Raw genomic sequence first — 15,430 nt, forward strand, 5'->3', positions numbered from 1 at the left:
TCTCTCTCTCTCTGTGTCTCTCTGATCAAACTAGAAAATAATAATGATAATAATAATAAATAAAGTTAAATAAAAGAATTCTTTTAAAAAAAGATATTTAGTGAAACAATAAAATGTGTGTGTGGGGGGGAAGGCATAGAAAGCAACAATAGATACCAGACACAGTGTGGGAGGAGGGTGGGACATGGCAGAGGGTGAGAGATAGGGAATCAAGGATGGGAAAAAAGGCAAAATATACAGGAAACAGGAAATGGAAAATTATTTGTTGACAATAACACATATGTTGATGTGCTTAATTGAGCCAATATACAGTGTATTCTGGATGAAAAAATCTCATTTTGTATGCTGTAATGAGGTACAGTGACTCAATGTAAATAAATAAAAAAAATCATTTGAGTGCTCATTTCCCCATTCTCTCCATATTCAGTTAACAGCCAGCTTTTTATGATTATCTTCAAATTATACCTAACATCTTTCTGTTTCTTTCCATTTCCATCACTACTACTCTGGTCTAAACAACTGTATTTTCTCATGTAGATTACTGCAATGATCTCTCTCTTTTTTAAGAGAGATTTTTGCTACAAGGCACATGTGCTCGCTGGAGAAACACAGAGAGATACAGATACAGAAAGCAAGAAAGCACCCTCTAATGAGGATGGCCATGCCATGATCCCTTCTCCTCTAGTCCCCTCTCCGGATTTTTTTGGGCATGCATGCATACTTGCCTAGTGGGAGTTTCAAGCCACCAGGTCCAGGACTTGAACTGCAGTCAGTCATGTAGGAGTGCAGCGATGTAACTATTACAGCATCTGCCAGTCCTATTGCAGTGGACTCTTAACTGGTCTCCCTGATTCCATTCTTGCCCATGATGCTGAATTACACAACTCCATATAACTGATGTTCTCTGGAGTCTGGATGTATGCGAAAAGCCTGCTTTTTTCTCTCTACATCAATCATTTACTAAATACAACAGATATTTGAGCATCTAATGTGTGTCAAACACTGGTCAAGGTTCTGGGGATATACCATTGAACACTTTCAAAGTTTATGTTCTTAATGAACTTATTTTTAGTTGAGGAAAATAGATACACAGTAAACAAATAAATATGTAGTATTTCAGGTGCTAGTAAGTGCATTGAAAAAGGATGGTGGGAGTTATATTTATATACAGTGTTCAAGGAAAGCCTTAGTGATAAAATAAAATTTGAGTAGCAACCTGGGAGTAAGAGAACTAGTATTAGAATATCAAGGGAAGAAAATTCCAAACAGAGAGAACAGAAAGTGCAAAAGGCTAGAGACGTGTGTGTGTGTGTGTGTGTGTGTGTGTGTGTGTGTGTGTAGCATGCTCGGTCCATTTGAGAAAGAGCAAGAAGGCCAGTGTGACTGCAGGAAGTGTGAAGACAAAGGGCCTCGTGAGAGTTTTGGAATTTATTCTGGGTGAGATGGGAATCCACTGGGGAATTTGGAGCAGAGAACAATGATCAAAATCACAATTTTAAAAATTAGCTGCTATGGGGACCAGCAGTTGGTGTAATGGCTATTTCCCTGGGCTGCCATGTAGTTGACCGTGGTTCAAGTCCCAGATCTGGTGACTTAAACTCACACCGGGTGCATGTGTGTGTGTGCCCAAGATCCCAAGAGGAGAATGGAGAAGGGATTGCAGCATGGTCATCTCACCTGGGGGGTGATTTCTCGCTTTCTGTCTCTCTGTCTCTCTCTGTCTTTCTGGCAAGCACACGCACCCTACAGCAAAAACCTCTCAAAAAAAAAAATTAGCTGGTATGCTGGGAAAAGACTGCATGAGAGTAAGTTTGGAAGCAGGAAGGGCCAGTTAAGAAGATATTTCAGGGCCAGCAGGTGGTAGAGTGGTTAAGGTGTTGGACTCCCACATGGCTGACTGTAGTTTGGGTCCTGGACCTGGCGGCCTCAAACTCCTGGTGGGCACGTGTGCATGCATGCCCAAAGTCCTGAGAGGAGAATGGGAGAGAAGGGACTGTGGTGTGACCATCCCCCCAGGGGGTGAATTCTCACATTCTATCTCTGTCCCTCTGTCTCTCTGGTGATCATATGCACCCTATAGCAAAAATATCTCTCTTAAAAAATCCAGTAATTTAGATGGGAGTTGATAATGATTTAGATCAGGATGGTAGAGCTGAGGTTGAAGAAGAAGCTGGAATGTGTATGTGTGTGTGTGTGTGTGTGTGTGTGTGTGTAGAGTTGACTTTATTATTTTAGTAGTCTTTCACAAAAGCAATGTGTATGGAATGTAGAGAATTTGAAAAATAGGCAAATAACCGTTAAAAAATGTAAAACATCATCTTTATAGTTTCTAGAGTAACATCTTACTTATGTCCTCTCTTGTTTTGTAACCTGCCTTTTCTCCTCCAATCAACCATCTTTATTTTTTTATTCTGTACATTTTCTTCTTATGCAATATTCAGTTCATAATCAAATTCTGGTTACATGAGAGATCTGACATAGGGGCTGCAGATGGCATGGTGGTTAAGGTGCTGAATCCCACATGGCCAGCTCCATGGTTTGAATTCCCAACCCTGCAGCCTGGAAAACATGACAGGCACATGTGCATGTGTACCCAAAATCCTGACAGGAGAATGGAGGATAAGGGATTAAAGTGTGGCCACCCCTTCTACCCAATGAGATGATTTCTCACTTTATCTCTTTGTGTATCTCTCTAGAGAGTGCACATACCCTATGGCAAAAAAGAAAGAAAGAGAGAAAGAAAATAAATGTGACATAGATTTACACAACTGGAAATTGTCACATAGACAGTATTTAAAACCTTGAGACTAGGGATCAGCAGGTGGTGTAATGGTTGTGTCACTGGACTCCCATGTAGTTGACCATGCTTTGGTCATAGCAGCTTAAAATTCATGCCAGGTGCATGTATATGCATGCCCAAAATCTCGAGAGGAGAATGGAGGAGAGGGAATCGCAGTTTGGTCATGCGTTTAGTAAAAAAATGAAGGGAAAGTAGTATTAGAGAAGCCAAATAAGAACATATATCAATGATAGAGTGAATATCACCTTTCAAATACTACTGAGAGTTCAACTAAAATGAGAACTGAGGATTAGTAGCATGAAGATCAACAGTGATCTTGAAAATGTACTTTTCATGAAATAATAGAGATGAAAGCTTTCTTGGAGTAAGTTAAAGGGAGAATGGGAGGAAAATCAAGGCATCAAATCAGAACAATTGTATTGAGTTTTTTTTTTTTGCAAAGATAAGGGAAAAAATAATAGCATGAATGATCATGTTGGACATACTAATCCAGTGAAGAGGGAGAAATTGATGATGTAAGAGAAAAATGGGGAAATCTCCAGAGCAACATTTTTTAAGGAGGGAGAAATGATGAGATCAAGTGCAAAACTGGAGAGTTTGGTCCACTTAGTGTCATAACTGTGAAGGCAGAGAACATAGGAACAGTTGTTGGTAAATGTGGTATTGGGAGTCTGGGGAGGTTTGTTGCATAGCATCAGTCAAAAATAAGAACTGATGTTGAAGAATGGTGAAAAATGTTGGAGATATAAGGAAAAAGCAAAATATTTAAGATAGAGGCCCAGGAGAGTGGGAAAGTCAATGTACTAGGGAAACATTCTATGGTTGCTGTGCAGCAATAAAGGCTCACTTGATATAGAAATCAAGTGAGAAAGTGACAAGTGTTCCTCTATAGGAATTTACATCTCTTTTCTCTAGAGCACCTACATTATCTGACTGCTGTTCATCTCTCCTACTCCATCTCCTACAACTCCTCTATTTCACTGATATCTTCACTGTACTCCAATCATGCCTGTTCTTTTTTGTTTCTCAAACATGACAAACTTGTCCTATTCTTAGAATCTTTGCCATTTTTTTTCTATCTGGAAGAAGTTTCTCTCAGAGTGCTCGCTTCGGCAGCACATATACTAAAATTGGAGCGATACAGAGAAGATTAACATGGCCCCTGCGCAAGGATGACACGTGAATTTGTGAAGCGTTCCATATTTTTAAGATTGAGAGAACAACCATGAAAAATGAGGATAATATACGAGGAATACTGGATACCATCAAGCGCACCAACATCCAGATAATTAGTATTCCAGAAGAAGAAGAAAATAATAAGGGCCTAGATAATTTATTTCATAAAATCCTGGAAGAAAACTTTCCAAACCTAGAAAGGCATTCAAATATCCAGACCCAGGAAATACATAGGACCTCGAGTAGAATCAACCCAAGAAGATCCTATCCAAGGCACATCATAGCCAGACTGGCAAAAACAACAGACAAAGCCAAGATACTAAAGTTGGCAAGAGGGAAACGTCAAGTTACTTACAAAGGTCACCCCATCAGGCTAACATCGGATCTCTTGGTGGAAACAATGCAGGCAAGGAAAGAATGGGGAAGCATAGTCAAAGTGTTGAGTGAAAAACAATTTCAACCAAGAATACTATACCCAGCAAAATTATCTTTCATATGGGAAAAAAGATAAAAACATTCTCAAATAAACAAAATTTGAAGGAATTTGCCAACTCCAGACTGTCTCTTCAAGAGGTTCTGAAGGGAGTACTATACCAGGAAAACTAAAAAATCAGAGACAGTTATACGAGAACAAAAAACAACTAAGAAAATGGCTCACTTAATGATAGGATCAGGTATGGAAATATCGATAATTACATTGAATGTCAATGGATTAAATTCCCCAGTTAAGAGACATAGACTAGCTGAATGGATAAGAAAACAGAAACCCTCTATCTGTTGCCTACAAGAAACTCACTTTATGGATAAAGATATACATAGACTAAAAGTCAAGGGCTGGAAAAAGATATTCCATGCAAATGGAAATCAGAAAAAGGCTGGAGTAGCGATATTGATCTCAGACAAAATAGATTTTAAAACAAAGACTGTAAGAAGAGACAAAGAAGGGCATTATATAATAGTAGATGGGGTAATCCAGCAAGAAGATATAACCCTTATAAATATCTACGCACCCAACTCAGGTGCGCCTAAATATGTGAAGGAAAGACTGCTGGAGCTAAAAGGAGACATAGGGAAAAATACTATAATTGTTGGAGATCTCAACACCCCGTTATCTCCTATAGACAGATCTTCTAGACAGAAAATAAATAGAGAGATACAGGACTTAAATGATACTATAAATGGAATGGGCTTGACAGATATCTATAGAACTTTCCACCCTACATCCACAACATATACATTTTTCTCACCCCGACATGGAACCTTTTCAAAGATAGATCATATATTAGGACACAAATCAAGCCTTTACAGATTCAAAGGCATAGAAACTGTACCCAGCATCTTCTCTGACCATGATGGAATTAAACTCAAGATTAATTTCAAGAAACAACCCCGAAAACACACGAACACATGGAAACTGAACAACCTACTTCTGAATGACTTCTTCACTACTGAAGAAATTAAGGCTGAAATAAACAAATTTATGGAAACAAATGATAATGAGGACACAAGTGTCCAGAACCTATGGGACACAGCAAAAGCAGTCATAAGAGGGAAATTCATAGCAATTAGTGCACATAAGAAAAGGATGGAAAGATGGCAAGTAGATAACTTATCATCATGCCTCAGAGAACTGGAAAAACAACAACAAACGAACCCCCAAAATGCCAGGCGAAAAGAAATAATAAAGGTTCGAGCAGAAATAAATGAAATAGAAAATAAACGAACCATACAGAAAATAAATGAAAGCAAAAGCTGGTTCTTTGAAAAGATCAACAAGATTGATACTCCATTGGCTAGACTGATCAAGAAGAAGAAAGAAAGAAACCAGATTAATCAAATATGTGATGAAACAGGCAATATTACCACGGACATAGCAGAAATACATAATATCATTAGAGGATACTATGAGCGACTTTACGCCAACAAACAAGATAACCTGGAGGAGATGGACAAATTCCTGGATGCATATAAACTACCAAGATTGGATCAGGAAGACATAGAGAATCTGAATAGACCTATAACAAGCCAGGAGATTGAATCAGTAATTAATAATCTCCCAACAAAGAAAAGCCCAGGCCCAGATGGCTTCACTTGTGAATTCTACAAAACTTTCAAGGAAGAATTAACCCCTATCTTACTAAAATTATTTCTAAAGATTCAAAAGGAAGGAAACCTTCCAAATTCATTTTATGAAGCCTCCATCATCCTCATCCCCAAAACAGATAAGGATATGACAAAAAAGGAAAACTACAGACCAATATCATTGATGAATATAGATGCGAAAATTCTCAACAAGATACTCGCAAATCGTATCCAACAACATATAACAAAGATCATTCATCACGACCAGGTAGGCTTTATACCAGGGATGCAAGGGTGGTTCAATATACGCAAGACCATAAATGTAATACACCACATTAACAGAAAGAAAGATAAAAACCATATGATCATCTCAATTGATGCGGAGAAAGCGTTTGATAAAATACAACATCCTTTTATGATTAAGACTCTCAGTAAGATTGGTATAGAAGGGTCATTTCTGAACACAATAAAAGCAATCTATGAAAAACCTACAGCTAATATTATACTGAATGGGGAAAAGCTGAAAGCTTTTCCTCTGAAAACAGGTACTAGGCAAGGCTGCCCACTTTCTCCACTGCTCTTTAATATAGTACTGGAAGTCTTAGCTATTGCAATCAGAGAAGAGAACAGTATTAAAGGCATTCGAATAGGCAAAGAAGAGTTGAAAATATCTTTATTTGCAGATGACATGATGGTATACTTAGAAGACCCAAAGGTATCCATGAAAAAACTGCTTGAAGTAATAAGTGAATACAGTAAGGTGGCAGGATACAAAATCAATATCCAAAAATCTATAGCATTTCTATTTATGAACAACAAGTTGAATGAAGCAGAGCTGAAGAAAGGAATCCCTTTCACCGTAGCCACAAGATGTATAAGATATCTAGGGATAAACCTAACTAAGAAAGTCAAAGACCTTTATAAAGAAAACTACGAGAATCTTAAAAAAGACATTGAAAGTGACATAAAAAAGTGGAAGGACATCCCATGCTCCTGGATTGGTAGAATTAACATAATCAAAATGGCAATTCTACCCAAATTAATCTACATGTTTAATGCAATTCCAATCAAAATACCAGAGATATTCTTCAGAGATCTAGAAAAGACAATTATAGAATTTGTCTGGAACCATAAAAGACCTCGTATTGCAAAAGCAATCCTGCGTAAGAAGAATGGAGTAGGAGGCATATCACTCCCTGATCCCAAGATATACTATAAAGCTGTGGTCATCAAAACAGCATGGTATTGGCATAAAAACAGACATGTGGACCAATGGAAGAGAATAGAGACCCCAGAAATAACTCCCAAAGCTTATAGCCAACTGATCTTTGACAAAGGATATCAGTCAATCCATTGGGAAAAGGAAAACCTCTTTAGTAAATGGTGCTGGAAAAACTGGGTATCCACCTGCAGAAAGATGAAACTGAACCCCCATCTTTCACCATTAACAACAGTCAACTCAAAATGGATCAAAGATCTGAACCTAAGACCTCAGACAATAAAACTACTTGTGGAAAATGCTGGGGAAACTCTGGGAGACATTGGAGTAGGCAAAGACTTCTTAAATAAGACTCCCAAAGCACAGGCAATAATCCCTAAAATAGACAAGTGGGACTATATTAGACTAAGAAGTTTCTGCACAGCAAAGGACACAGTAACAAGTGTGAACCGACAACCCTCAGAATGGGAAAATATTTTTGTTAAATATGCCTCAGACAAGGGACTGATAACGAGAATACATAGGGAACTCAAGTGCCTTATGCGAAAAAAAATGATTAACCCGATTAAAAGATGGGAAAGTGAGCTGAACAAAAGTCTCTCTAAGGAAGACATACGAACAGCCAAAAAGCATATGAGGAAATGCTCAACATCCCTCATCATAAGGGAGATGCAGATAAAAACCACAATGAGATACCACCTAACCCCTGTCAGAATGGCAAAGATTAAGAATATAAAAAGTGATAAGTGTTGGCGGGGATGTGGTGAAAAGGGAACCCTCCTACACTGTTGGTGGGAATGTAAACTAGTTCAACCACTGTGGAGAACAATATGGAGGTTCCTCAAAGATCTACAAATAGAACTACCATTTGATCCAGCAATCCCACTTCTGGGTATTTACCCAAAAGACAGGAGAACGCTCAGTCAGAAAAGTGCTTGCACATCAATGTTTATTGCAGCATTATTCACAATTGCCAAGACATGGAACCAACCTAAATGTCCACAAATTGATGAATGGATTGGAAAAGTGTCGTATGTATACTCTATGGAATACTACTCAGCCATAAAAAATAACAAGACCCTGGAATTTGATAGAAAATGGTCAGATATGGAGGATCTATTGCTGAGTGAAGTAAGCCAGGCTATGAAAGAAAGATATTGTATGTATCCACTCAATATATACCGACTATCCGCACTCTATAATAGAGAGCAAAAATTCGGAGGACATAAACACAGTGAAGGTACTTAATGAGAATAGGACAGTGTGGAATGGGGTAAGTGAAGAGAAGAGGATAGAGAAAGATAGCAAGTGAACAATAGAGAGACAGGACGTTAGTGAGAAACAGATAGGGGTTATTAACTGTTGATGATGACATGTATAGTATTCTCAACTGGATTGGTCTGAGAAGTATTTCATGATGGGCAAAGTATTTTTACAAGCAAAACGAGAAATAGCAATTGACTGTTTTATAAAAATAATTAGAATAATAAAAATAATGATTGGGGAAAACAGAAAAGATATGGAATGTTGAAGTGGGGAGATTAATGTCTCTGTACTGTACTGACTGACATGCATGACATTCCCTTTTGAAAAACAATGTAATACACTGTAAAGTTATATGTAATCTAATGTAATATAAAGAAGATTATGATGATAATAAAAATAAAAAAGAAAAAGAAAGAATCTTCTCTCAGAGGTCCATCAGCTTTTTACCATTATTGAGATCTCAATTCCACAAAGATGATTTCTCTATCATAATGGAAGTACATTGCCAATCAATCTCTACCGTATTATTCTATCTTCTGAATAGCACTATTGAGATCTAATATTTTTCTAATTCATGATCTTTGCTCTCTCTAATAGAATGTAAACTGTTGTGCTGCACTACGTATCTACAAAATTGTCTGCCAAATATTTGTTGACTGACTCTCTTCATGTTTATCTTCCAAATTTCTCTGTACTTTCTCTCCTTCTAAAGTTTCCTGTTTTCCCCTAAGAATCAAATCTTTGTACTGTGTTCTCTGGCTTTCTAGTTGCATAGAAAAGAACCATTCCTACATCCTCTGCTTCTTTGCTATACATTTTGCTTCTTCCTCCTGTCTCTCATGAGAATAAGATTCCCTCTGTGGGAGCAGCAAATAGCATAATGGTTACGTCGCTGGACTTCACATGGCCAACTGTGGTTCAAGTCCTGGACCCAGAGGCTTAAACTCACACCAGGCGTGTGTGCGTGTGTGCCCAAGATCCCAAGATGAGAATGGAGGAGAAGGGATTGCGGTGTGGCCATCCCCCTGGGGGAGTAATTTCTCACTTTTTGGCTGTCTGTTGAGCACGCACACACCCTATAGTAAAAATCTCTCAAAAAAAAAAAAAAAAGACTTCCTCTACGGTTTATAGGGTTGATAGGTGTCTTTGTGCTTGCTATTGATACTCCTTGACCTTGATTGCAGTACCCTTTAGTTAAACCCCTCTTCTCTCAATCCCACCAGAGTAAGAGTTTGATGTCATCTTGATTTACCATCCTCTAAGTCTCATTGTTTTGGTCATCATCTAAATTCCTTAATTTACCCATCAGCTTCATCTAGATTTTTTCACCTGATTCTCAGGATTCCTTTGTGAAGCAATCTTTGGAGTCTCAGTGCTGCCTTTCCTAACATTTCAGTACCTGGTAAAGTCAACACTTACAGTAGCAAGGTAAAGTAATAACCAATAGATTCATACCTGCTTCTTAGAACATGTGGGGAGCTACTCATCCCATAATCCCAAAGACGCTCCACTGCAGCAATAAAATAGTGTCGTGTTCTTTTATGAAAGCTGCGGGGGTCCTGATTTTCATCCTCACCATAAATGTCAAAATCTTCTCTCTTTATTTCAATTGAGAGGGTATCATCATAGCCAATTTCTTCCTGGTTTGACTGAAGAGTAGGTAAGATTATTTCTCTTTGAAGGCGTTTCAAGACTGGTAGGTTTTGAGAGTACAACCTTCCAGCTCCTCCTTGTTCTGCCCAAGTGGTTTCTCTTTGGGGCTTATCTTGTTGTTCATTTATTGCTGCTAGTGCATGATGCCTTTCATAAGGGTTCAAAGACAAAATGGTGTTATTTGTCTTAAAAGATGTGTTTTTTGGTGACTTCTCTTGGGATTTCCATTTTTCTTTTAGTATCTGGGTCTCATATTGGTTATCCCAAACAAAACGACCCAGCAGCTTGGAAGGAGTCTTTTCAGAACTTTCTATTGCTCCTTTCAGAAAGTGTACCTTTCCAGGTCCATTTGTTTTATTCTGTTTAATAGCTCCCTGTGTTTTCTGAAGAACATTCTCTTCCATGAGATTCAGGTGGCCAGGAGGCTCATTGTTAATTTCTGTAGGGAACTGATCTTCCTGATGAAAGTGAATTTTAGGAAGGAGTTCAACTTTTCCAGGTGCATTAGGCCAGCCTCGTTTCAAGAGAACAGTATTCTTAAGTTTCTTGTATATGACTGAATTTGTGGCACTTGTTTCCAAGGAACCAACCTTTCCTTGATTTCTGATTACCTTTGAGGTTAGGATGTTTAAAGAAAGGTTATTTTTTTTTACTCCTTGTAAGAAATGACTGCTTTCTTCAACCACAGAATTTCTCCCCATAAAAGTATTACTACAGGCTGATGCTAGAAGATGAGAAGAGCTGTTTAGGGATGGGATCCTAGTCAGATATGTAGGTCTAATTGATGGAAATGCAGATACATTTGCAATGACTATTGCAGAGTTATTTGTGTGAGTGATCCCATGATTCCTCACAGAATAATCTGATAAGTGAGCCTGAGCAGTGATCCTTTTCTCCTTCTTGTTGAGTTTTATCTGTGTAAGGGTTCCCTGGATCAAATATTTCATGTTTCTGGGCCAATGGGTTGAGGTATCATTCACAATTAGCCCCCTTTCAAGCTCTTTTTCTTCTAGTGGGACTCTGAATAGCTTCAAAGCCCTCTTCCCACGTTCAGTGATAACATCATGCTGGCTTGGATTAGGAGACATCCCTGTGGTTCTTGGATACTTGCCTACCAATTGCTTGGTCTGATTTTCTAAGCCTTCCAAATTTGTCTCCTCTCTTCTTTTTGAGAAATAGACCATGTGAATCTCTGCTCTGTTTGCTGAATCATTTAATGATCTGGTGTCTTGAGATATTGGAGCATATGCTTTCTCATCTAAATCTTCTGCATTTTGCCTATTACTCAGTAAGAAAAGGTTCTTCAGGAAATTCTTAGTGCCAGTCAATGTATACACCTGAGGCAAGACTACATTCTCTTTTAATGTTTCCATACTTTCTATCTCTTCCTGAAATGTTTTTTCTTGGTTGTGTGTATCATTTTCTTGTATATTAGCTACATTAGTAAGAAAGATGCTCTTGCTGCTTGGAAAAACAATCTCTTTAAGTCCTGTGTCCTTTGTAAATTCATGCACTTTATTATTCTCTGACAAGAAATTCTGATCTTTCACAGACTTTTCTGATCCTAAGGGTATTAATTGTTTTGAATTGGACCCCTGCCCAGAGTTGAGGGAATTCCTTCCATGAGTTCTTTTTATCCAATTTGCTGATTCTGGCAAGAGCAGCATCTTGAAGAAGGATGTATCTAGATTTTCTGCATTTGGTAACACAGAACCTTCTTTTGGGTATGTCGCTTCCATATTTTTTGATGAGGCAGTTTTACTGGGTACATGATTTGGCCATAAAGCTGTAGTATTTGTATCTGCAAACATTTTATCTGGAATCAAAGATTTCTCTTCTTGAAACTCTGTATCATTTTCTAATACAATATCTTGCCATACTAAAGTGCTATTATCAATGAATAATGTTGGGTCACCATTACGAGTCTTTCCATTAGTTGTTGAATTAGTGGATGCCTTGCTTGTCTTTACCAAAGAGATATTAACTTTAAATAAAGTATTATCTTTAATCAACAAAGCAGGTTCATGAACTCTTTTCTCTTTAACTAACATATCAGTCTGCATTAATGATACATTTTTTCTTAGTGAACTTTCTTGACTATTCACTGAAGCTGCTTCTAATAACTTGGAATAATTATTTCTTTCACTCAAGCTCAGAGGTACACCAGACCCAATAAGGGGAGAGGATTTTTTGTTAAAGATAGTGGTGCTTAAATGACTACTAAAGTGAACTGGCATATTTGGAAGTTCTAAGAAACCCATATTTTCAGTGTCTGATGCCAAGCTGTCTGATGGAATTCTTGGTGAAGTCGTTAGATTATCTGATGAACTAGAAACTTTTAAATCAAATTTATTCAATTCTACTGCTGTAGTTGTACCAAAATTCTCATTTAATCTTAATTGAAGGCCTGATTCAGGAGTAAATACTATATTTCCACTGTAATGAAGTTCTGGCCTGGGATGTGCCACTTCAGAGGGGCCCTCATTTCTATTTATTGCTCCAGGTGAATGATCTTCAGGAATAGTCTCATATGTATCTTCTTGAGGTGAAGATAAGGATAATCTATGTGCAGTAGGACTCTGTTCCAAAAGAATCAACAACTCACTAGAGGAGACATTTTGTACTGTAAGCATCTGTGTTCTCTCTCCAAACTGAGGGTCAATCTTCTTGATGTCATTTTCTGGAATTGTGGTGGCTTTGAATTGCTTTTTCTTAGTGTTAGGGTGCCTTGAAGTCTGGGAGAAGCTTCTGGGTTCAACTACATTAGTTTCACTCAGCAAGTATGTTGAAATACCTTCATATGTGTCTTCATAGTAATCACCAGTGTTTCTGCCACAACTAGAGACCTTTAATAAGGCTGTCATGCCTCTGTTCCGAAAATCTGAGTTGTGGCACCCCAGAACCCATAGACCTGGAAATAAGGAAAAATAAGACTTTGGTTACTCATAACCCAGGTTTCAAACAAGTCGTGTGTCAGATGTGACCTCCCATTCCCAGACAAATGAAAAAAATACTAGTCAGTTCCATTATATCACAGGTTAAATCCCTGACACATGTAACAGTCTGACAATGGTGATAAAAGTGTTTCTTTTTTTTTTTTTTTTGCATTGCTACTGTTATGCTATATCTATTTGTGACCCCAATAAAAGGCTGTGATTAAAAATGTTCAGAGGCCCAGCCATGGTAGTAGGGGTGCTGCTGAATGATGCTGCAGACCATATGGGGATGGGAAGCCTCCAGGTTTGCTTGTGTCCTGGATTTACCTGAATATGTTGGACACACTTGCAGGTGTACCTGTGATCCTAAATGGCTGTAGGATTTTGGGGAAGACCACAGCATGAAGACCCTCTATAGGATGTCTCTCTCTTTTTCTCAAAAAATAAACTTTAAAAAATGAATAAATGTTAGGATAAAAATGGAGAAATGGGGCCATGAGGTGGCATGGAGTTTAAAGTGGCTGGCAAACAGGACCATTTCAGTACTGGATGGGCAACTTGAAAATAAGTTAAGCACATTTGCGTGCATGCCCCAAATCCCAAGGGGAGAATGGAGAAGAAGGGACTGCAGCATGGCCATCCTCCCTGGGGAGTGATTTCTCACTTTTCCTCTCTCTCTTTCTCCAGTGAGTGCACACACCCTATGGAAAACTAAACATAAACAAAAAAATTGGGGAAATGTAATTAATGTATACAACAGTGAATAGTCTTAATAGTCACATAGAGCATTCTGATAGTGACAGTGATTTACTTCAGAAAGCTTTAACAAGCAATGATATTGAATCAGTAATGGTCTCTCAACAAAGAAAAGCCCAGGTCCTGATGGTCTCACTTCTGAATTCTACAAAACTTTTAAAGAAGAGCTAATCCCTATTCTCCTCAAACTATTTCTAAAGATCCAAAAGTAAAGAACCCTTCCAAATTCATTCTATGAAGCATCCATCACCCTGACCCCTAAAACAGACAGGGACATAACAAAAAAAATTGCAGACCAATATCCCTTATGAATACAGATGCAAAAATTCTCAAAACGATACTAGCAATTCACATCCAACAACACATTAAAAAGATTATACACCATGACCAGGTAGGCTTTATTCCAGGGATGCAAAGGTGTTTCAACATATGCAAAACAATAAATGTAATACATCACACTAACAGAAGGAAAAATAAAAACCATATGATCATATCAATCAGTGCAGAAAAACATGAGATAAAGTACAACATCCCTTCATGATTAAGACTCTCAGGTAAAACTGGCATAAAAAAATTCCTTGACACAGTAAAAGCCATATATGACAAACCCATGGCTATCATAGTGAATGAGAAAAAGCTGAAAACTTTTCCACTAAGAACAGGAACAAGACAAGGCTGCCCCCTTTCTCCATTCCTTTTCAAAATAATACTGGAAGTCCTAGCCAATGCAATCAGATGAACGAGTGAAATAAGAGATGCTCAAGTAGGAAAAAGAGGAAGTGAAATTATCTCTGTTTGCAGATAACATGATTATGTCCATAGAAAATCCAAAAGAATCTACAAAAAACTCCTGAAAGTGATAAATGCAGTAAAGTGGCAAGATACAAAATCAACATACAAAAATCTATAGCATTTGTATACAACCAACAATGGACAGACTGAGATAGAATTGAAGAAAGCAATCCCATTTACAATAGTCACAAAACCAATAAGATATCTAGCTCTAAACCTAACCAAAGAAGTGAAAGACCGTTACAAAGAAAACTATGACAAACTTTAAAATGAAATTGAAAATTAAACAAAATAGTGGAAATATATCCTATGTTCCTGGATTGGAAGAACTAATATAATCAAAACATCAATTCTACCCAGTTAATTTATAAATTTATTGCAATCCTGATCAAATTACCAGAGATATTCTTCACAGAATTAGAAAAAGTGATAAAATTTGTCTACAAGCAATCTTCTCTAGGAGCTTTATTTAGCTTGTGCTTTGTAATCAATAATAGTACATCAAAAATTTTTCTCTTGGGGGAACCAGCAGCTAGCATAATGGCTGTGTCGCTGGACTCCCATGTAGTCAACCGCGGTTCGCGTCCCGGACCTGGTGGCTTAAAACTCACGCCGGGCGCGTGTGTGTGTGTGCCCAGGATCCCAAGAGGAGAATGGAGGAGAGGGGATTACGGCGTGACCATCCCCCCTGGGGGGTGATTTCTCGCTTTCTGTCTCTCTGTCTCTCTCTGTCTGTCTGGCGAACGCATG

At 38.0% G+C, this 15,430-nt stretch overlaps 1 protein-coding gene and 1 non-coding gene across 2 annotated transcripts in view; one reads left to right on the forward strand and one right to left on the reverse strand.

Annotated features, from left to right (window-relative positions):
- Positions 1 to 15,430, reverse strand: part of F8 (coagulation factor VIII) — a 192,227-nt gene that overhangs the window by 78,716 nt on the left and 98,081 nt on the right. Inside the window, 1 exon segment of the mRNA XM_006171065.1 lies at positions 9,999 to 13,107. Within this exon segment, the coding sequence (XP_006171127.1) occupies positions 9,999 to 13,107 (3,109 nt within the window).
- On the forward strand, positions 3,901 to 4,007 carry LOC114006624 (U6 spliceosomal RNA). Its single transcript, XR_003548334.1, has one exon. It is a non-coding gene; the product is annotated as a U6 spliceosomal RNA (small nuclear RNA).

Source organism: Tupaia chinensis, unplaced genomic scaffold (assembly GCF_000334495.1).
Source record: "Tupaia chinensis unplaced genomic scaffold, TupChi_1.0 Scaffold149248_1, whole genome shotgun sequence".
NCBI lineage: Eukaryota > Metazoa > Chordata > Mammalia > Scandentia > Tupaiidae > Tupaia > Tupaia belangeri.